The sequence below is a fragment of the Cladophialophora psammophila genome, assembly GCF_000585535.1.
Source record: "Cladophialophora psammophila CBS 110553 chromosome Unknown aczJe-supercont1.14, whole genome shotgun sequence".
Lineage (NCBI taxonomy): Eukaryota > Fungi > Ascomycota > Eurotiomycetes > Chaetothyriales > Herpotrichiellaceae > Cladophialophora > Cladophialophora psammophila.
In genome coordinates this window covers 155,081-175,528 of record NW_006912935.1, presented here as the reverse complement: position 1 = coordinate 175,528, position 20,448 = coordinate 155,081, and the positions used below count along the sequence as shown (strand labels likewise).

General features: G+C 52.4%; 8 protein-coding genes across 8 annotated transcripts; 4 read left to right on the top strand and 4 right to left on the bottom strand.

Annotated features, from left to right (window-relative positions):
* Nucleotides 1–80: 80 nt before the first annotated feature.
* Nucleotides 81–1,729, bottom strand: A1O5_08610 (salicylate hydroxylase; the record flags this gene model as incomplete). The annotated part of the gene is made up of 6 exons (XM_007749191.1): nt 81–378; nt 428–765; nt 812–962; nt 1,016–1,128; nt 1,182–1,606; nt 1,660–1,729. The coding sequence occupies 6 exons, from the start codon at nt 1,727–1,729 to the stop codon at nt 81–83; spliced, it is 1,395 nt and encodes a 464-aa protein (XP_007747381.1).
* A 1,193-nt stretch (nt 1,730–2,922) lies between these two features.
* A1O5_08609 (uncharacterized protein) lies at nt 2,923–4,015 on the top strand (the record flags this gene model as incomplete). The annotated part of the gene is made up of 2 exons (XM_007749190.1): nt 2,923–3,007; nt 3,066–4,015. 2 exons carry the CDS (start codon nt 2,923–2,925, stop codon nt 4,013–4,015), a joined length of 1,035 nt encoding a protein of 344 aa, XP_007747380.1.
* A 2,488-nt stretch (nt 4,016–6,503) lies between these two features.
* Nucleotides 6,504–8,395, bottom strand: A1O5_08608 (alkanesulfonate monooxygenase; the record flags this gene model as incomplete). The annotated part of the gene is made up of 2 exons (XM_007749189.1): nt 6,504–7,981; nt 8,314–8,395. 2 exons carry the CDS (start codon nt 8,393–8,395, stop codon nt 6,504–6,506), a joined length of 1,560 nt encoding a protein of 519 aa, XP_007747379.1.
* A 418-nt stretch (nt 8,396–8,813) lies between these two features.
* A1O5_08607 (uncharacterized protein) lies at nt 8,814–10,366 on the top strand (the record flags this gene model as incomplete). The annotated part of the gene is made up of 3 exons (XM_007749188.1): nt 8,814–8,892; nt 8,943–10,053; nt 10,123–10,366. The coding sequence occupies 3 exons, from the start codon at nt 8,814–8,816 to the stop codon at nt 10,364–10,366; spliced, it is 1,434 nt and encodes a 477-aa protein (XP_007747378.1).
* Nucleotides 10,367–10,713: 347 nt separating this feature from the next.
* On the bottom strand, nt 10,714–12,847 carry A1O5_08606 (uncharacterized protein; the record flags this gene model as incomplete). The annotated part of the gene is made up of 3 exons (XM_007749187.1): nt 10,714–11,211; nt 11,280–12,573; nt 12,639–12,847. The coding sequence occupies 3 exons, from the start codon at nt 12,845–12,847 to the stop codon at nt 10,714–10,716; spliced, it is 2,001 nt and encodes a 666-aa protein (XP_007747377.1).
* Nucleotides 12,848–13,557: 710 nt separating this feature from the next.
* A1O5_08605 (uncharacterized protein) lies at nt 13,558–15,069 on the top strand (the record flags this gene model as incomplete). Its single annotated transcript, XM_007749186.1, has 1 exon — nt 13,558–15,069. One exon carries the CDS (start codon nt 13,558–13,560, stop codon nt 15,067–15,069), a length of 1,512 nt encoding a protein of 503 aa, XP_007747376.1.
* A 710-nt stretch (nt 15,070–15,779) lies between these two features.
* A1O5_08603 (uncharacterized protein) lies at nt 15,780–17,437 on the bottom strand (the record flags this gene model as incomplete). The annotated part of the gene is made up of 4 exons (XM_007749185.1): nt 15,780–16,110; nt 16,179–16,525; nt 16,590–17,191; nt 17,257–17,437. The coding sequence occupies 4 exons, from the start codon at nt 17,435–17,437 to the stop codon at nt 15,780–15,782; spliced, it is 1,461 nt and encodes a 486-aa protein (XP_007747375.1).
* An 845-nt stretch (nt 17,438–18,282) lies between these two features.
* Nucleotides 18,283–20,267, top strand: A1O5_08602 (uncharacterized protein; the record flags this gene model as incomplete). Its single annotated transcript, XM_007749184.1, has 4 exons — nt 18,283–18,531; nt 18,584–18,994; nt 19,057–19,469; nt 19,532–20,267. 4 exons carry the CDS (start codon nt 18,283–18,285, stop codon nt 20,265–20,267), a joined length of 1,809 nt encoding a protein of 602 aa, XP_007747374.1.
* Nucleotides 20,268–20,448: the final 181 nt, after the last annotated feature.

The following is a 20,448-nucleotide window of genomic DNA, read 5'->3' as shown; positions in this document are numbered from 1 at the left end:
GGACTGGACCATCACAGCTTCGCTTGTAAGCGCATCGATGCTGTCAAGATCTCAGCCGCCATACGAAACGATGGGCACGCTCAGTGAGTACCATTCACTTCATTTACTGCAGTTACCCCGTGCACCCCATTGACACCATTAATTGTGTCCACCCCGCTCACCAGCTTTTCGGGCACTCCCTTTTCCGCGGCCTGGATTGCGGCGAAGTTCTCATCAAAGACTTCCTCAGCATGTTTGTCGGCGTCATGCATGTGAATCCAGTCCTCACGTGGGAACTGCACGGACTTGGGATTCTCCTTGACCTTGTCCCAATCCGCCTTGTGCCACATGTCTCGTGTTGTTTCTCCAGTCTTCTGCACTGCTTTCACCCGGTCGTACCTGCAGACAATCTCAGTATAAGGCTGGGGCATACCTCAATATCACCTACCTGATTCTTTGATACGTCCGAACAGCGTCTGGGACCTGGCCCTTTCCGGCCCGCCTGAGACAAATCGCGAGAGTCACGCCGTCTTCCATCGACTGAGTGGCCCCCTGAGCTGAAGTCGGCAGGAACGGATGTGCAGAATCCCCTAGCAGGGCGATGCGACCGCCTTTGCTGACCCATGTTGGGAGTGGGTCTCGGTACACCAGTTTCCAGTCGACAAGATAACTTTCTGGCGTTTTCGAAACAATGGTTTTGCAGAGAGGATCCCAACCGTCGAATACCTTGTACACATCTTCTAGCTTACCGGGAAATGACCAAGATTCGTCGATATCTGCCTCGTCCTGCGCGGGATTAGTGAAGTCAAACCGACGTTGATCTTGCACCTACTCTGTGCGTCAGCACCCAACAGCAGTCACTTCCGTTCTTGATGGTCGAAAAAAGGAAGTGAACATCTTGTCCAATCCAGCCTTGAAATGTATCGCCATTGTCGCAGAAATGCTTCGTCCGAGGGTCGGCGATCATATCGGTATTGGGGAACCTGGACGAACTCAGCTTCCGCTCGAACCATTTGTTGCCCTCTCCAAAACTCACCAGGCGCGAAAGACCGCATAGCCACTGCTCTTCGGTTTGTCGATATAACCTAGGACAAGCTCTCGTGCTTTTGACCTCACACCATCTGATCCGACTACCATGTCGCCGTATATCTGGCAACCATCAGCAACGGTGTCCGACTTTCGGCAGGATAATTTGATCATACTCTTTCACCATTCGCAAGTTCAACACCAGCTTTGTCGTCCTCTTCAAAGTACTTCTCAACTCTTTGGCCGAGGTGGATAGGGATCTTCAGATCATCTCTAGCATAATTGAAGATAACCTCATGCAACTCTCCGCGATGGCCGTTGAAAACTGGAGCGTCGGGATCCATTGGAGGGGTCGGTTGAGTGATGATGTGCTCCCCCGTGTATTTGTGGATTTTGAATCCATGCTTTACGAGGTCGATGCTTAACGTCCTCATTTTCTTAGCTATCGAGCCGTCGACACCCCATCGACGAAAAATCCGACCAGCATTTGAGCCAAATGATATAATGTCCCCTAGAGGCTTGAGAACCGGGAACGACTCGTATATTTCAACCTGGTGGCCCTGACGATGACATTCTATAGCCGCTGTGAGACCTCCAAAACCTATCTGTTGTCAGAGCTACAATCCTCCCTGGAATATTACTGGATCTGCTTACCTGCCCCGACGATGATCACCTTAATGCCAGTCTTGGATTTTGCAAAGGGTGCCTCCGCTGCCATGATCATTTTGCCAAACCTTGCATCGAGTGTTTCTATTTGACCTGCACTGCAAGACAAAAATCCGAACCTGATATTCACCAATGCTGGATCCGTGAAAAGAAAAAGAGGAGCTCTTTGAAAATCTTTATGGCAGAAAGCCGAAACCCTTTTTGATCAACATATCAGGCCGATATAGCCCCACGACAACCTCGTCAGTCCCTCCTCACGTGTGATGCAAAGCGGATGGTCAGGGCAACCGAGTAACATCGGAGATGGTGAACCTTTTCTCCAACTGAACTGCCGACCCCATGCATTGTACTAAAACGGACAATGGAACACGAGATCCTGGGAGATGATTGGGCCTAGTTTGGCAGTGGATATTCTTCTCCACACCGAGGATGTCCACCCCCATCATTTCCCGTCCCGTGCCACCGTCCAACGGACATGATTCAAGACAATGGTACATCCGGAGTATGCTACCTTCTACACAGCATTGAATGTCTCTGGAGAGTGGACTTTCGCCACAGAAGGTAATTGCATGCTGTCTACCTCTGGCTCCAGCATAGATACAAGCCCACTCCGCCTGTATCTGGTACCTGTCATTCGCGGCTTACAACCTCACTTTAGAACCATCAATCCGCGTTGAGTCGAATAGGCAAGTCCTTCATGGTCAAGGTCGAATATTTATCACCGAACCGGTGGATCATCTCACCCTTGCATCGACTACTTCGGCTGCCTCATACAACCACAGTCTGATGTGTCCTGGTATCACAGCTCAGGCCAGCGAACGGGCGGAAAGATCACAATGACTCTATCCAGGTTGGTGTTCAAGCCTTTTCTGTATGAAGTGTCTATCAGTGTGCAAAGTAGAGAGTCAGAAGGACTCGAGACTGACTAAAGGAAAGGAAGGGGTACCGAGACTAGTCCTGGAATGGGCCGGTATGTTTATGTGGGTAGAGCCACGTGACACCTCGCATCACTCGTTCACCAGACGTTTAATATCTCTTCGTCCCGAACTTGTCTCGATCAATTCGTCCGATCTCTGAAACCGATTGTCAAACGATTCTCCGACACCCCGCATCGCACGTGAGTACCGGTTCTCCCTGAAACCATAGTCTCCTCAGCTGTGACTTTCTTTCACTGAAAGTCCATTCCTCCCTACTCCCCACTGGCTTGTCAGGGTTTCTATACCTGACAGCCAATTGCAGCAGTGCTTCAAAATGGCGTCACATCCAGAGTATGACCAATACACCACGGCGACAGAGGTAGCACGTGCATTCAGTGAGGACGTCCGGGGTAAGACAGGTGAGCACGTCTATACTCCTCCGTCTCTGAATGTCTTCGACTGATGATGTCGATGTAGTGGTCATCGTGGGTGTCTCGCCTCAAAGTCTGGGCGAATCAATGACCACAGCCCTCGCGGCTCACTCGCCTTCCCTCGTATTGTTGGCTTCTCGAACCAAGGCAAAAATTGAGCAGGTAGTTACCAAAGTCAAAGCCGATCATCCCACATTGCGCCTGGAAATTGTTGAGGTGGACTTGTCATCTTTCGATTCCATTCGCAAGGGCTCCAAGATCATCAATGATTTGGTAGACCGAATCGATATCCTCATCAACAACGCAGCTGTTGTGATGACAACACATGCGTTCACAAGGGAAGGACTCGAACTTCAGTTCGGAACCAACCACATTGGCCCATTCCTCCTTACGAATCTTCTTATGCCCAAACTTGTCAGAGCTGCGCAATCTTCGGCCACGGGATCAACCAGAGTCATCAATGTTACTAGCCAGGGCCATATGATATCTCCAATACGCTTCAGCGACCACAGTTTCCATAAACGGCCTGAGGAAATTCCTGCCGAGGAGCGACCAATGTCAAGACCCGGTGTGTCGTTTGATCCGCCACCTGGGGAAACTTATGCTCCTTTCGTGGCATACGGGCAATCAAAGACTGCAAATATCCTCATGTCACTCTATCTCAACCAGCATCTGTCAGGTGCGGGCATACAATCGATTGCCACTCATCCAGGTTCCATTTGGACGGATCTTTCCCGTAACTTGGATGAGAAGCATTTATCGATAATCGAGAAGACAGGTGGATTCTGGAAAGACCTTGATCAGGGCAGCGCAACGACCCTGGTCGCCGCGCTTGACCCAAATCTGGCGGACCCCAAGGTCATCTACCTGAGTGACTGCCAGGTAGCAAAACCCGCAGATTGGGCAAGTGATGGTAGAGCAGCTGAGCAACTTTGGAAACTCAGTGAAGATATCGTTGGGCAGCAGTTTGACCTGGCCGCAGCATGCCGACTTTGAGGCAGTCTGCCGGCTTAGTCCTCTGTTCATGGTCATGGGTGATTATCAGATCCTCCGGGTCCGGTGGATACCAATCAGGAATGTCGACGGTGTCTCGGCAGAGCCCCAATACGACCCAGAAGATTTAAACTTTCATTGCACCCTTTTCATCATTCGCTTACGACCGCTGAGGTTTGGCGCTGCAATCATCAAATGGGGGAAATAGCACGGCCCGATAAACCAGTATCCCGAGATTACCGTGTCCTCGTATAGGCACATTTCGTCTGCCGAGCGGGCCGTAGTCGAAATGAAATGCTGACACGCTGACGGTGCACAAAGGGGGTTAGAGAAGACGATGATCGGCTCTATTACTGATGTTTCGTTCCGCTCTTTCTTCAATTGGCGATTTCGCTAACCAGGTAATTTGTTGTCCCTGCCTTCCTTTTGACGATTGCATGGCTTGAACCATTGAAGAATGCCTGTGACCATTAACCTGCCCAAAGCTAGAATTATACAAGAACCATCACTTGGACAAAGGATTCTTCTTATCATTGAATCAAATTCATTACGAAAGATGTGTTATTGAGATTGGCTAAATAGGTGTGAGCCTTGCTACCAGGAGCCCTACTAGCGTTGGTTTCTGGACTTGTGGAATGGTGGATCCTTACCGTATCGCAGTCTGTTTGCCCCTTCCATGCGCTAACCAAGAGACTCCCAGACCGCTCCAACCGAGACAAACACGCCGCAGAAATGGACAGCAGTGACATTCGAAGGCGAGAATGACTTGGTGCATCCGCAAAATTGACCTACCTCGAAAAAGGCTGGCATTGTGATTATAGTATCACTCATGGCATTCACTGTGGGCTTTGGATCGTCCATCGACTCAGCAGTCCCCCCGCAAGCTTCGACTCTGTCTAGTCGGTCTCGTGTGTGGAGTACCTCGTACCTTTCGCTGGTCCCTTGTCCGGGGAACGTGGGCGCAATCCTGTCTATCTCTTGACCTTTGCGTTATACTGCTGCTGGATTCCGGGTGCGCCATTCGCTTCGAGCATTGGAACACAGCTAATCTTTCGATTGCTTGCGGGTACCTGTGGTTCGACTCCATTTACAGCTGCAGGTAGAACCCTGACTGATGTCTTTGATCATGATATTCGGGGCAAGATCTTTCCGTTCTTTGCACCATTGGTTTTCTGGGTTTGATGTTTGGCTCTGTTGTTGGGGGATATATTGGACAAGCCGGGATGAATTGGAAATGTGTTGAGTGGCTCACCCTTTTTCATATCTTGTGGAGTTCTGACCCTCAAGGTGCTCTTCCTCCTTGGGACCGACGCAAAGGAGATTCTTCGTTGGAAGACGCAAGCCTTACGAGCACGCAACGGCAGCGACATTCCGGTTCCCCAAAAGCTCCCTTTGCGACGCAGGCTCGCATCGGCTTTATTATGGCAGTGCATCATGCTTTTCACAGAGCCCGTCTTCACCGTCTTGAGGGCCTACCTGACCCTGGTTTGCAGCGTTGCGTTTTGCTTCTTTTCCGAGGCCCACTACATCTTTGGACAAACATACGGATCTAATCACAGCAATACGCACCTAATATTTCTAAGCATCTCGGCCAAGCTCACTATCTATGCGTTCGTCACTCCTCTGTTTGTTATGTTGATCAGCAGAGAGAACGAGCATGCTGTAGAACGAGGAAAAGGCCATGCCTGTCCAGAAGCCATGCTTTGGTGGGCGATGACCGGAGGGCCGCTTTTGCCGACATCAGTCTTTTGAATGGCCTGGTCATCCCGTCGTTCAGTCTCCTACTGGTCTCCAGTGATAGGGCTTGACGTGCGTCCCCTTTACTCGTGAAGAATTTCTTGCTAACCTTCGCTTTAGTGCTGCTTTCTTTGGGTTCAGCATGCTCTGCTTGTCCATCTCAACCTATGCGTACATTATGCAGAGGTTCACGAAGGTCGCAGCATAGGCCCTGGTTTCAAACACATTCGTCCGATACGTGGTCGCTGGGGTTTTGGTCACACTATCGACTCCCTTGTTTGGAAATCTCGGAGTGCATCGTGCCTCGACGATCTTTGCTGTCGTCTCCTGCGCTTTCACCCCGGTGCCGTTCTTTCTTTATTACCACGCCCACAGAGCACAAAACAAAGTACAAGTCGACAACATTGGCCATTGAAATGCAATCAAATCCGTCATGAATCGCCGTCTTGCGCTTGCCGATGGAGGATCCTCGGGGCAAGCTGGATTTGTCAGTTGAACGCTGTCATGGCTGATTGAGGTTTTACAGGGCTTAGGAGTTCATGGGAGTTGGATAGTTGCGGAGCATTTTCCTGGTCATATCGATTTCTAGAACTGGGCTTTTATATTGGATTCAATGGACTCGTTGTTTGCTGACCAATTTCCTTTTGAGAGATATGAAATCGTCCCAAGTCCTCAGCTGGAAAGCTGCGAACACTCCAGACTGCAACAGCCCTGAGTGAAGAATCTGATCCTCCCATGCACGAGATAGATTCCTCTAATCTGGTATCTTGTGCTCTGCAGCTTCCACCCCTTCCCTCCATCTATATCGGCTAGCGACATGCTCATCCGGCGGGCCCTTCTGGCCCTCGAGTCCGTAGAAGTTCTCGCGATACGTGCCCGAGGGCACAGCGTAGTCGTCCCAGAACAGGCCCCTGGCCTGGAGCTCCGGGACCAGGAGCTCGACGACATCTTCGAAGCTGCCGGGAAACACGGCGTAGGCGATGTTGAAGCCGTCGACGTCGGCGAGGTCGACCCACGCCTGCAGGCTGTCGGCCACCTGGGCGGGGGTGCCGACCAGCACGGGCCCGTTACCGCCGATGCTAACGTGCTCGGCGATGGTCTGCCGCGTCCACTTGCCGGCGCCGGGGCTGAAGCGCGCGTAGCTCTCGACGGTCGCGCGGACGGCGTTGCTCTCGACGTAGCGCAGCTCCTGGTCGTCGTCGTACTGCGACAGGTCAATGCCCGTCCAGCCGCCGAACAGGGCCAGCGCGCCCTCCAGGTCGGCGAACCGCTTGTAGTCGGCGTACTTGGCGCGGGCCTCGTCCTCGGTCCTGCCCAAGATGGGCGTCACCAGTGCGAGAACCTTGATGCTATTTGGATCACGCCTGAATTTTTCCCCGGCTAGCCTTCGCACGTCCGCGATGCTCGCTTTGCACGCCTCGGGCGCGTGCGCGGACACGAAGATCGCCTCGGCGTGTTGCGCGGCGAACTCCTTTCCCTTGGCGCTGGTGCCGGCTTGCAGCAGGAGCGGCGTGCGCTGCGGCGACGGCGCGCAGATATGCGGTCCCGGCACGGTGAAGAACTTCCCCGCGTGGTCGATCTGCCGCACAAGCGCAGGGTCCGTGTACACGCCGGCCTTGCGGTCCAGTTTCACGGCGTCGTCGCGCCACGACGATTCGAACAGCTTGTACATGACATTAATGTACTCTTCGGCCATAGCGTAGCGGTCGTCGTGCTGTGGCTGTGCGACCAGGCCCGTGTTTCGAGCCGCGGAGTCGAGGTACGACGTCACGATGTTCCAGCCCAGGCGGCCGTTGGTCAGGTGGTCCAGCGTCGACAGGCGGCGGGCGAGGTGGTACGGCTGCTCATACGTCGTCGACACCGTCACGCCAAAGCCGATGGATTTCGTCACCGCGGCCATGGCGGGGATCGAGGCCAGAGGCTCATGGACCGGCCACTGTGCGCCCGAACGGATGGCCGGGTCGAGGGACTGCGAATACACGTCGTAGCCGCCGAGCACGTCGGCGATGAAGATGCCGTGGATCTTGCCGCGCTCGAGAAGCTGAGCGAGGTTTGTCCAATGTGGCAGTGTATTGAATTCGTGCGACTTGTCCGCGGGGTGCTTCCACAGCCCGGGAGACTGATGACCCGAGCATGTTTCGACGAAGGCGTTCAGGATCAATTGCTTCTTCTTGACAGGGTGTGGCCCAGTGTTCACTTCTGGCGTGCCGTTCGTTGACGATATGGTGTAGGCTTTGGCGGAATCTCACAGCGTGATCTCACAGGACGTTGAAAGACGTGCGCAGTGTCCTAGCCTTGCTGCTTTCTGCACTTAGTGGGCATGGCAATGTATGTTTGTTTTGTACAGCCACCGACATTTAGTTTTCCTCTCTCTTTTCGATGCTTATATCCAAGAACACTCACGCTGATGTCCGTCTTACCGTCAGGGTTTGACCTTTCGCAGGAAGAGGATAGAGTGCTAAAAGGTATCTAGAAGTGGTTAGCGAATGGTGCAATCTGCTCCATATATCACGAAGTTGCTTCCTCGTTGCGCTTGTGGCTCCACTTTTGACCAGAACACTCACTGCAAGTCTCCCTCTCGCACAAAGATGATAGACGCTGCTCCGACGAGGAAGAAAATGCTACCTTCGGGACGTTATCGACCATTTGTGTCCGTTCACCACTTCCACCAGGTGGATACGGCTGGTGTTGGTACCTGGATCTTCCGTCTTGTGCTTTGGGACCTGCAGCCAGAATTCACATTATCGTGATTGCGAAGATGTGTCTTTCTCACTCGCTTCTGGTCCATGGCGTGCTCTTCGCGCATCTGACGCCTTTCGAGGACTCTATTGCGTTCACAAAGTTTAGCCGCTCGTCCCAGCATGATTTTGTTGGATAAGGAAAAAAAAAAATTTAAAAAGGTCTGAGGGTGGTCGGAAACCGTGCGAGAAAGGGTTGAAATCTCAAGCTTCTACGATAAGGCCGTCGTAACACACCTGCTCTGGCGGATTCGAAGTGATCTGTTTCTTCCAGCCCAACAAGCAAACTTCGAGCCTGGTTCTCCCTCCGGATCAATCAGTAACCAATGTCTCGCTCAGCGTCAGTCACGACAAAGCATCCAGAGCTCCAAGATGTCCGGGAATCATCTGTGCAGAAACATCCAGGTCAGTGTGTCCACGCACAGGAAAAGGAGGTATGTCTAAACAACTCACAGTCCGCTGGCACCGCTCGACCTTCTACAATGCCACAGTGCTTGGTCTCTGCAATTTCGCAGCACCGGGTATCTGGGGAGCGATGAACTCTCTCGGTGCCGGCGGAGAGGAGAAACCCTATCTTGTCAACGCCGCCAATGCGCTGACCTTTTGCCTCATGGTGGTATCCTGTCTCTTCTCTCCCGTGCTCACAAAGTACATTGGCATCAAAGGCGCTCTCATCTTCGGCACTCTGGGTTACGCCCCTTATGCGGCAGGCCTCTACACCAACAACCGTTTTGGCACAGAATGGTTGGTGCTCTTTGGAGCGGCGCTTTGTGGCATCTCGGCCGGCGTGTTCTGGGCAGCGGAGGCCGCTATTGCTTTGGCGTACCCTGAGCCATATAACCGTGGCAAGGTTCTAGGATACTGGCTCACATACCGGCTCGGTGGACAGATTCTGGGCGGCGCCATCAACCTGGGCATTAATGCGCATCGCAACGAGGCTGGCAAAGTCAGTTACACGGTTTATCTGGTCTTTATCGCGCTGCAGGCGACGGGCCCGTTTGTGGCAGCGTTGCTGAATCGACCCGACAAAGTCGAGCGGACGGACGGTCTCAAGGTCGAATTGGAGATTCTTGAACATCCCTGGCGCGAGCTCAAGGCCACAACAAGAACGTTCTTCACCAAGAAATACCTACTGCTTCTTCTGTTCATCGGCCAAGCCGTGTACGCAGAGGCTGTTTTCTTCACGTACCTTTCGTTGTGGTTCAGTGTCAGGACCCGTGCACTCGGCTCGTTTTTGTCTGGCATCATTGCTGTGACATGCGGTAATGTTCTCGGTCATTACCTTGATCGTACCAAGGTGTCAGTGAAGCTCAGGTCGAGATCTGTATTCTTCACGATCATTGCTCTGCAAGGGGGGTGGTGGATTTGGGTGACAATTCTCGTAACGAAATTCCGGCACACCAGGCCATCGTACGACTGGACGAGCAGCGGCTTTGGTCACGCCTTCGTTCCGTACCTGTTCCTGACCACAGGCTTCCAGCTGAACTACTTGTTCTGCTATTTCATGATGGCGCAATTGGCCACAACGCCAGTCGATATCATTCGCTACGCGGCGTTGCTTCGTGGGTAAGAGCAGCTTAGCACCCTCGTTTTGTTTTGTTTTTGTTTTTGGCCGACAAAAGCTGACGAACGCAGCACCGAGTCCGCGTGGCAAGCTGTCAGTTACGGGCTGAATTCAATCAAGATCTTTGCTGAAGTGGGAGGTGTGTATATCAACTTTGGGTTATGGGCGGCGGCTTTGTTTCCGACGTGGCTGGTGGTGAGACACTTTGGCAACGATGCCATTGCTTCCGCAGCTGAAGTAGATGAAGGATCGTCGAATTCCGAAAGCGTGTCTGCCGACAAGGATATCGAGGGGCCTGTTGAGGAAAAGGTTTGAAAAGGTGCACGCTCGTGGCCACTCTCTGGCCTTTAGGCAGCAATGCCTGCCAGCTCCGAAGGCTGGCCGTTGTTTTTCATGCCGTCGATCGATTTCGACATATTCGAACAAAAGCTAGATCTTGCGAACCAGGACCACTTCCGATGTCTTTACTACCAACTTCAACAAGTGATGCATTCTTTTCCCCCTCGCCCATTCGCTCCGTATGATATTTCACACGGTGCAGCTACACCCCTGACAAGGAGCACGCATCCCCAGAGCCAGTGTGTCTTTACTCACCCTGTCACGGACTTTCCCCTTCCAACAGAGGGATACCTCATTGTCGAGCCTGTAGTCCGTGCCGGATCTCAAATATCATGATGCCATCTTCTCAGCCCAACTCGCGCTTGGCCGAGACCGCCGCGATTGGCTTTGAAATAGTACGGAACAAAATTCAACCTGTCAATGATTCTCTTGCTGAACTTTGCCGCTCCGTTACATTCAACGCCAGGGTAAGCATGAATGCTGTCCTTCGTGAGCATGCTAACGCCCTTGGTGGCTGTGAGTGCCACGTATGTGTCTCCTGTGGTGTCGTCGGTCACAGTTTTCTCGTCCAACGAGCATGCAGCGTCGAGCAAAATGCTTTTGAAGTGGTCCAGCACCCAAGGGTTGTCGACATCCTCAACGCAATACACAATTGGACCGCGAACCACTGCCAGAGTATCTTGGTCGGTAAAAGGGTGCGGGGCAATGAGGCGAGGCGAGATGTCGATGTCCAAAGTAAAGGACCGGTTAATAGACAACCACGTGGCGGGCAGAATTAGGTATCCTTTCTCTTCGCTATCGGGCGGCGGCCTTGGACTCATCTGATTACAGCTTGTTAGGCATTTGACTTTTGGTTCGTGTTAGAGATAGTGATTTGGTGGTTGCTTACCGTCCACTCCTTGGCCCATCCTGGTATCCTAACAGCTAGACTGACAGTGATCCGCGATGCCTGCGTTTCAAGATTGAAATCGACCCTCCCACTCCACGGCCAATCGGTCTTTTGAATCAACGTTGCACGCTGATCGTCGCATTTGAACTCGGTGGAACTTGAGATATACAAGTGGACACTGAGTCGGTCCTGTTCTCCTGTTGTTCGTGTGTAGATGTAGCCCCCAATTTGACCAAGTAGTCGAAGAATGTTCGGCGGGCAGCAAGCGCATTTAAACCATTCCTCTCGTTTTGAGAGGTCCTCGTCGCTGGACGCTAGCTGATTGACGTACGTGAACTTGGTGCCGTCATAGGACATGGCTGTCAGCACGGCGTTGTAGAGCGACAATTCCATAATGTCGCTGAATCGATGGTCGAGATCGTATTGTAGAATTCGTTCGGCGAGCATCATGACGCCGATGGCCGCGCAGGTCTCAGCGTAGCAGCCTCCCTCGTCACTGCCCTGGGGAAGGAAATAGTTCGGACCGAAGCCCTCCCATTGCTTTATCGCGCCAATCCCTCCGGTCACGTACATCTTGCATGTTACCATGTTGTCCCATAGTCTGTATATGGCATCTTTTAGGCGACCGTCGGAGGTCTGGTCCAAGCGTACCAAGTCTGCGGCTGCCGAGAGGAGGTACATGGCACGCACAGAATGCCCTTTGATGGTCTGTTGTTCCACAAGGGGCTTATGGGCTTGATAGTACCATAGAGCGTCCGCGTCTCCCCAGTACGGCATTCTCACGCCCGGTTCTTCGCCTCTTTGCCTTGCTTCGAAATGGTAATAGTGACAGCCATCGACGCCGTTCGGGTTTCCTCTCTCAGTGATGAAGAACTTTGCCAGTTCAAGGTGCTCAGGATTCTGAGTCCGATGGTATAGTCGAAGAAGGGCGAGCTCGATCTCAGGGTGGCCTGGATAGCCAGGGGTTTGATTCATTTTGGGTCCAAACTCCCCACACAAGAAGTCGACGTACTTTAGTATCGGACCAAGAAGATCATCATTTCGGTAGAGTTGATTGTGAGCGAGGGCTGCCTCGATGAGATGGCCTGCGTTGTAGAGTTCGTGAAAATCCCGTAGATTGGTGAACCGCTCTCCAGGCTTGACGACTGTATAATGGATGTTGATATAACCATCCTTAAGCTGAGCACCGCGAATCATGTTGACTAGCTCCTTAACTGCCGCGTCGATTTTTGGGTCTTCATGTTCATGAAGAAAATAACATGCTCCTTCGATCCATTTGGCAATATCAGAGTCCCTGCAACACACACCCGAGGTTATTATTTCCTTTATTCCCAGTGGAATTTGGATGAGCTGGATTACCAGAAGAGGTGATTTGGTATCGGCCATACATCAGGAGGATCTTCGTAGGAAGAATGCCAATGCAGGTCAAACGCATCGTATCTGCCTGTCTTTTTCAACATTTCGAGCTGGTAAGAGAGAGTGTTGGAGCCAACAACGCCACGCCGTCGAGATATCAGAGACCCTGGCATCAGCCGCGTTGTGAGGAACGTCTCTTGGGGATAGGCCATGATTGTCGAAGGCTATTGTGCAAAGGTTGTTGGTAGTTCGGAGCCGGAATCTGTCGAGATCCGCGCAGGCACAGGCCAAAAAACGAGGATATGCGACTGTGCTGCTCTTTTCCCACTACTGCAAGATTTCATCCCGTCGCCCTGTTCCGTGGTCATTTATTCATTTTCTCCCATGAAGCCTGGAGAACATTCCTCGCGTGGAAAATTCCGACGGAGGGGAAACCCAACGAAACGACATAACTGCTATTGAACAGGCTTAGCCTAAACTAGCTTAGCACATCTTGGCCTTCACATGGCTTGTATAGATCTCCAACTTTAACACCACCGTCTCGTGGTGCCTTATTGGCGGCTTCGCTTCCGGCCTTCTGCTGCCACCGCCAAGTGCCAGGCTCGTTTGCCGGATCTGCGTCCACCGGTGTTTTACTCCAAGTATGTGAAGATCCACCGACGACAGATCCTCGAACAGGAAGGAGGAACACCAGAGTCTAGCTTGGTTTGCTTGGTCCAGCGCCCAGACCCTCGTCCCTCTGGAGCACATTCCTGGACCCCAGATCGACATCCGCCTTTTGACCCGATGAAGCAGGTTCTATTCCCCCCCCCCCCCCCAGAAGCCAGATGTATAAAGCAATGTATTTGTGCCTGCGCAAGAAAATGTTTTCGAGAACCCAGCACCTCCTTATCCAACAGCAAAAGCCTGAAGGCACATTAAGATGGCAAAAAGCGACTGGTACATTTACTGGATATGCGCGGTAGCATCCCTCGCGAATATTTTCCAGGGGTTTGACTCGGGCATTTACTCCATCATCATCTCGGACAAAAAGTTTGGTGCTTACTTCCACCTCTCTAGTGCACGAGAAGGAGTCGTGGCTAGTATGATCAGCTTGGGCAATGTCATCGGCAATCTCTTCGTGTCTTGGTGGTTCATCTGGTATGTTGGACGTCGATTTGCCTTTGTTCACGGCACCATCATCCTTCTGGTCGGCGTTGCCCTCCAAGCCGGCGCCCGAGACTTCGCCATGATCGTCGTGGGCAGAATTGTGGCTGGAATTGGCACTGCCATCATCGGCACCAACCTTGCTGCATACCAGGCCGAAGTTTCCTCGCCACAAATCCGAGGTCGAGTCGTCTCCTTCGTTCAACTTTCATACCAAGTTGGTGTCCTCGTCGCGTACTGCGTCGGTCTTGGGACCGTTAAGATTTCCGGCAACAACTCATGGAGAGTCGCGACTGCTCTCCAAGTTGTTCCTGGTGTTGTCTTGATCGCAGCCTCCTTCACCATCCCAGAATCTCCTCGATGGTTGATTGAACGCCACCCCGAGAAGCCGGAAGCGGCTTTACGGGAACTCGCCAGAATCCGCAGACTGCCCGTCGACAATGACGGCGTCAAGCACGAATACGCCGAGTTGGTCGCCGCTCGCGACTACCGTCTAGAGAACGAAAAACGCCAAACCTGGTCATCCTTCCTCCGCTCCTTCCCAGTCTGGAAACGAATTGCATATGGGATGACCACCATGGCTCTCGGTCAACTCTGCGGGGTCGGCGCATTGATGATCTACGGCATCCTCATCTTTGAAGGTCTTGGTTTCTCCTCTGGGACCATGTCGTTGCTCCTGAACGTCGTCTCTGGTGTCTTGTGTCTCGCGGCCACCGGAATCACAACCGGAGGGGTTGACAAGTGGGGTCGTAGGATCACTCTGCTCGCTGGTTCTGCCACCATGATTCTCAGCTATGTCATCATTGGCGCACTGTCAGATGCATACCCTACGGCCACCAACTTCAACCGTGGTGCCGCTATTGCTTGCGTCGTCTTCATCTATGTGATTATGATGGCATACAGTGGTGCAATGGGACCAGTCGCCTGGATCTACGCCAGCGAGATCTTCCCAACTCACCTCCGAGACAAAGGCGTCAATGTCAGTCAGGCAGGACAGCAGATCACGACTCTTTGGATCAACCAGGCTTGGCCAGTCATGTTTGGCAATGTTGGTCACAACGCGTACTGGATCCTCGTCAGTATTAATCTCCTTGGCTTCATCGTGGTCTTCTTCTTCTGGCCAGAGACAAAGGGAATCAGCCTTGAGCACATGGATCGTCTGTTCGGGGAAGTTGACAAGGTCGAGGCACAGATCCGTGCCCGAGGCCTGTCGATGGTGGAAGATGTGCTTCACGGCGATGAGGAGAAGGGGACCACAGTGTTACAGGAGAATGTTGACCGAAAGTGATGGTCAATTTGGAGGTGTGCAGAAATTTCGGCTGGATCCCGCAATATAGTTGACTTCCCTGCCATAGCGTGTCGTGATGCGAGAAATATGACAAGTCATGATGTGAACATCGTTACCGCCGTATGTTTATGTTTAGTCGGACCCACCACCGTCAAAGTCCGTGCAGGCAACCAAAGGTGCAAAGTGACGCTACCTCCCCACCGCACAGTGTTTTTTGATCTATATAAAATTTTCCTCAAATAATCTGACCAATCAGAGCCGATTCCTCACGCTTCGATTCTGGCTGTACCACTACTCAGAACTTGGTCCCTTAGATCAGTTGGTTAGATCGTCGTGCTAATAACGCGAAGGTCGCGAGTTCGATCCTCGTAGGGACCAACCTTTTGTTTTTTTCCTCCCCCTAAACCTCCTTGTTTCAGTTTCCTTCGAGCATTTTTTTTGGGGCGCTTTTCGCTTTGGTTTCTTAGGGAGTGGGTTAATAATAGATATCAAGGGTACAAAATGCTTCACGAGATAGAACGATGGTCTACATGTATGTATACAGGGCACATGCGTCTTTGGGAGGCGGTGATGCTCCGGCAAACCAAGGCTTGATGGTGATGGATGACGCGGATAGCTATTCTCGACAGGAAGACTCGCTGAAGCTCAATGTCAAGTACGTACAAAGATGGATGGCAAGCGGCTCAAGCCTCCTGCTCACTGAGCTCAGCTCAGGCACTCCAATCCCCATTCTGCTTCAGGCTTGACTTGACGCCAGCCTTCATGCGCGCCGTCTCCGACGCCAGCGACCACGGCACGTAGATGTGCCCGGGAGGCAGGTTCGTGTTGCTGAAAGGCTCTCCCTCTTGCAGATGCGCCAGACAGGCTGCGTAATTATCGCGAGCGTACGCTTCGGGATCGTGGTTCCATACCCATCGTCCAATCTTGAAGAAGCCAACGGTGACTTCCTTGGGATTCTCCTCGATGGCGGCGACGTCGACGTGGTGGAGTTCCTCCCTGTTCAGAAAGCCTGTCTGCTGCAGAACGCTTACTCTCTGAAACCTGTGGCAAAATGTTTCCACTCAGCAATGCCATCGGAGGAACAGTAACAAAATCATCTTGAAGCATACCTTAGCTGGTTGTGCACTTTCGTCGCCCAACCGGCGTTCTCCTTGCCGCCGATGCGCATACATTCGGCAAGGGACACGCCGTCTTCGAGAGCCTGGACTGCACCGTTGCCGGCAGTGGGAAAGAAGGCATGTGCCGCATCGCCGAGGCGCAGAAGACGTCCACTGTCCGAAGTCCATTGCTCAGTGCCGTCACGCCACCTCAACTTCCAATCGACGACGCGGTTTGGTGTTTGCCGAACGAAATCGAGAACGGCTGGATCCCAATTATCGCTTGACCTTTCGATCAGGGGGATGATCGCGTCCGGATCCTTAAGGTTTCCCCAGGACTCGGCCGTCTCTCCATCGTCCTGGAAATGGCCAGAAGTCAGCCATCAAGATCACTCGAGTCAGTGCTTGCAGCCAGACACGCACCGCATGAGTGAAACACCACGCCACCCAGTCTCGCGTCAAAAACAGGATCAAGTGCACATCATCTGCTACGTAGGTGCGGAATTCGGGCTGGACGTCAATGTTCTTCATCAGCGTTGCTGCTGGCGAGTCTGGCTTGAGTGTGCTGGCAGGGAAAGCCACTCGCGCAACCGCATAGCCACTGTCTTGCACGGCGACTTCCGGACCGGTGTCGAACCCGTCGATAGAGGATCCAATTCCATTCGCACCGATGCAAAGATCGCCAATGAATGTCTCTCCCGAAGCAGTGGTCACGATGACTTGGTCGCCTCTTTCGCAGACGCTGACTACCTTTCGTCCAAACTGAACCGAAACGCCCAACCTCTCAAGCTGGTCCAGTTGCATCTGAGCGTAGACCGGCCGCCGCTTGAGGAACGATACCGTCACATCATATGCAGCGTGAGCCCCTGCTCGACGCCATTCCGGATATGTCGAGTATATGGGCACACCGGACGGAGAGTAAACGTGGACAGAGCAATCATAAATACACTTGTGGTAGTCCGCATGCATGCTAGGGTAGTCCTTCAGCGTGGTCAATGCTGACGGGGTAATGGTGAAATAGTCGCCTAGCATGGTATGCCGTCAAACACTGAAGTGGTGCCTGGTGTACAAAGGAGTGATTCAAGCATACCTAATGGAGAGAGCTTCTCTGCTCGTTCGAGGACCACGACCTCGCAGCCTTTCCGCCAACACTCCAATGCGGCACCTAATCCTCCCACACCTGCTCCGATTACAATGATCTTGATCCCATTGCTAGGAAGTCTGTGGACACCGTCCACAACAGTTCCGGGAGTTGTTTCCCCTGATATCATCTTTGCTTGTGGCTCTGCAAAATAGTTGTTGTTCAGAAGTTGCTTGTCTTGGTCGCTGAATGTCGAGATTTATCGCTAGGGAATGGAAATTTGCACGAGTCAACATGATATACGGCCTCCTCTGGGGTAAACCCCTTATTCCCGCCGGGGCAGCGATCCAAGATGGCAACAGCTGACGGAGCTTGTGACTCTGGAGAGGAAGAAGATGATGTGGGACATCTTGAGGTGGGAACTGGCCCTTCGTCGCACTGTACAGACAGTGCTCCGCCCCTCAAAGATATTTGAAAATAAAGTTGAGGCTAGCGAGGCATTGGCGCGAGGAATCGAAGCTAGGAGAGCTCCACCAAAGAACGGCATATGATGTTCTGAAAGTCCGGGGTTGGCGCCTCGCTGTTTCTTGGTCAATGTTCCCTCTTAGACAAGAAAGTGTTGGTGAAGATCCTGGCACGAGAACGAATCGTCCCTTGAGAGTCCCTGCAAGGTCTCTACCATGAAGGAAAGAGCAAGGCACTAGTCCCTCTTCTCTGCAATACCTTTCCCACCGATGGTGAAGGAAGGGAGCAACAGTCCAGACCTTTTCGGGTACGTCCCCACCGGGTTGCTTCTCCCAGTGTAGAAGAGAGCTCCTTCAATAGGCAATGTCTCCTCGGATCGCATTGTCCCACATTCGCTTCTTGATCAGTATTTTTGTGCAGTCTCTCAGCAAGATTGTGAAAATGGACCAGATATACTTAGCAGGGGCGGCTGGCTGTCAAAAATCCTAGCTTCAGCCTTCCTTTCCCTTCTTGCTTTGCTCTTTGAGAGAGACCACAACATTCCTCAATTAACAATAACGTGAATCAGATATGGCGGCCGAATTCGAGCACAAGCATGGCAACCAGGATGATGCCGTGACACGATCAAGTGCTCTCAAAATGGATGAACTTCGAACGGCGCCAACACACCTCGAGCGGGTTGATCCTGCTGAAGCTAATCTGGTTTATGACGATGCTGAGCACGAGCCAGAGCTGCATCTCAGGACCTGGATAGCTCTCGTGGCAATGTTCCTGCTGAACTATGTGATCGTGTTCGCTCTCTTGTCACCACCAGCAGTGGTAAGCTAGAAGGATATTCAGCGTCTCTGCGCGCGGGTCTGATCTTTTCCAGCTCTCATATATCGGCACCAGTCTGCACAACACGCGATCCGAGACATGGGTGGTGAATTCGCTGTCGCTGCCACAGGCCGTGTTGTCGCCTTTACTTTCCTCAGTTTCCGACGTTTTTCAAGTTCGCAAATCGCTCCTAGTCAGCACACTAACCATCTCCTTCATCGGCGCTGGTGTCTGTCCCGGATCGCAAACCATGTACAGGCTTATTGGGGGCCACATCATGATTGCGATTGGGTTTTCGTGCACTCCACTGGCATATGCCATTCCCAGCGAAATCCTGCCTCGGAGATGGAGGCCAATCGGACAAGTTTGGGTCAATATTGCTGCGGCATTGGCGACTTGCACAGGGCCTCTGATCATCGGCGCTCTGACCAAAGCTAATCCCGAAAAGGGGTGGCGGAGATTCTACGTGAGCGGCGCATTCCCTTTGCCACGCGGTTGGATGAAGACGCTGACACTCTTATCCCATAGTGGATTCAAATGGCTCTTTGGGGTGCCGCTGGCCTCGGAATTTTGGCTGGATATCGCCCGCCCAAAAGGCACACGCGCTTGGATCATCTCTCATTCGCACAGAAACTGACATACCTTGATCTTCCTGGATTCGGACTCCTCGGGGGAGGCCTCACCCTCTTTCTTGTAGGTTTGAACATGGGCGGCGGCATGTATGCGTGGACTGATGCTCGAGTCCTTGCCACATTGGTTGTGGGTATTGTTAGCTTGTGTTGTTTTGGGATATACGAGTGGAAGGGCACAAAGACGGGAATTCTGCGCCATGACCTCTTCCGCGGCGGATCAGGGGCTGGTCGCACTTTTGCGGTCTGCGTTGGCCTCATCTTCGCTGAGGGCATTCTATTGTTCTCATATGTTATTTTTTATCCCATTATGTAAGTTTTGGATATGTTGATATCATTCTCGCTTGGACTTGCGTCATGCTGACCGCCTCTAGGGTTCAATCCTTGTTTGACCAAGATCCGTTCATAGTCGTCGTTCGCGAACAGCCATATTGGATTGCTTGCCTTCTTTCGACTGGAATATGGGGCATTATTAGCACAAAATTCAAGACAGTCAAGGCACCCCTTGCGGCAGGTTTTGTTATCTTCACCGGTGGCATCGTGGGACTCGCCACAGTTCAGCCCTCCGAGTCGACCAACTCGCTGATCTTCGCCGGTCTTGCTGGCGTCGGTTTTGGGTCGTTGATCATTCTCATCGTTGCTGGCGTCCAACTCTCCAGCCCTCACTATCTTATCGCCACCGCGACCGCTGTGACAGTTTCCTCTCGCGCTGTAGCCGCGAGTATTTTCACAGCAATATATGTGGCGGCATTCTCCGGCCGCCTGAAAGAGAAGCTTCCTGCATACGTGGCCAAGGCAGCCTTCCAAGCTGGACTTCCACAGACCTCGATCGAAGCATTTGTAAAAGCTTTGGTCGCGGGAAATGTTTCACTTCTCCCGAAGATACCTGGCGTGAGCCCTGGGGTCGTTGATGCCGGCCTGGCAGCACTGAAGCAGGCATATGCTGATTCAATAAGGGTGGTCTATATCATCGCAGCACCGTTCGGAATTTTGGCTTTTATTGGTTGCTGGTTTTTGGGAGATTTGAGCGCGACGATGAATTATCGAGTTGATGCACCAGTCGAGGTGTTGACGGTAAAGAAACATGATAGTGACAAGGTCAGCGCCTGACCTTCGGAATTTTGCACCTAGTCTTGGAAGACAGCAAAACTCTTATCAGTTCTCCCTGTGGTTTATGATGGCTTGAATAATTACTCTGGTTCAAGATCCGCCGTAGAGATTCCCGTACGGATGCAACGAACATTCAAAAGAATGGACGCGTACGGTTTTTCCACCTCGATTGCGAAGGTCT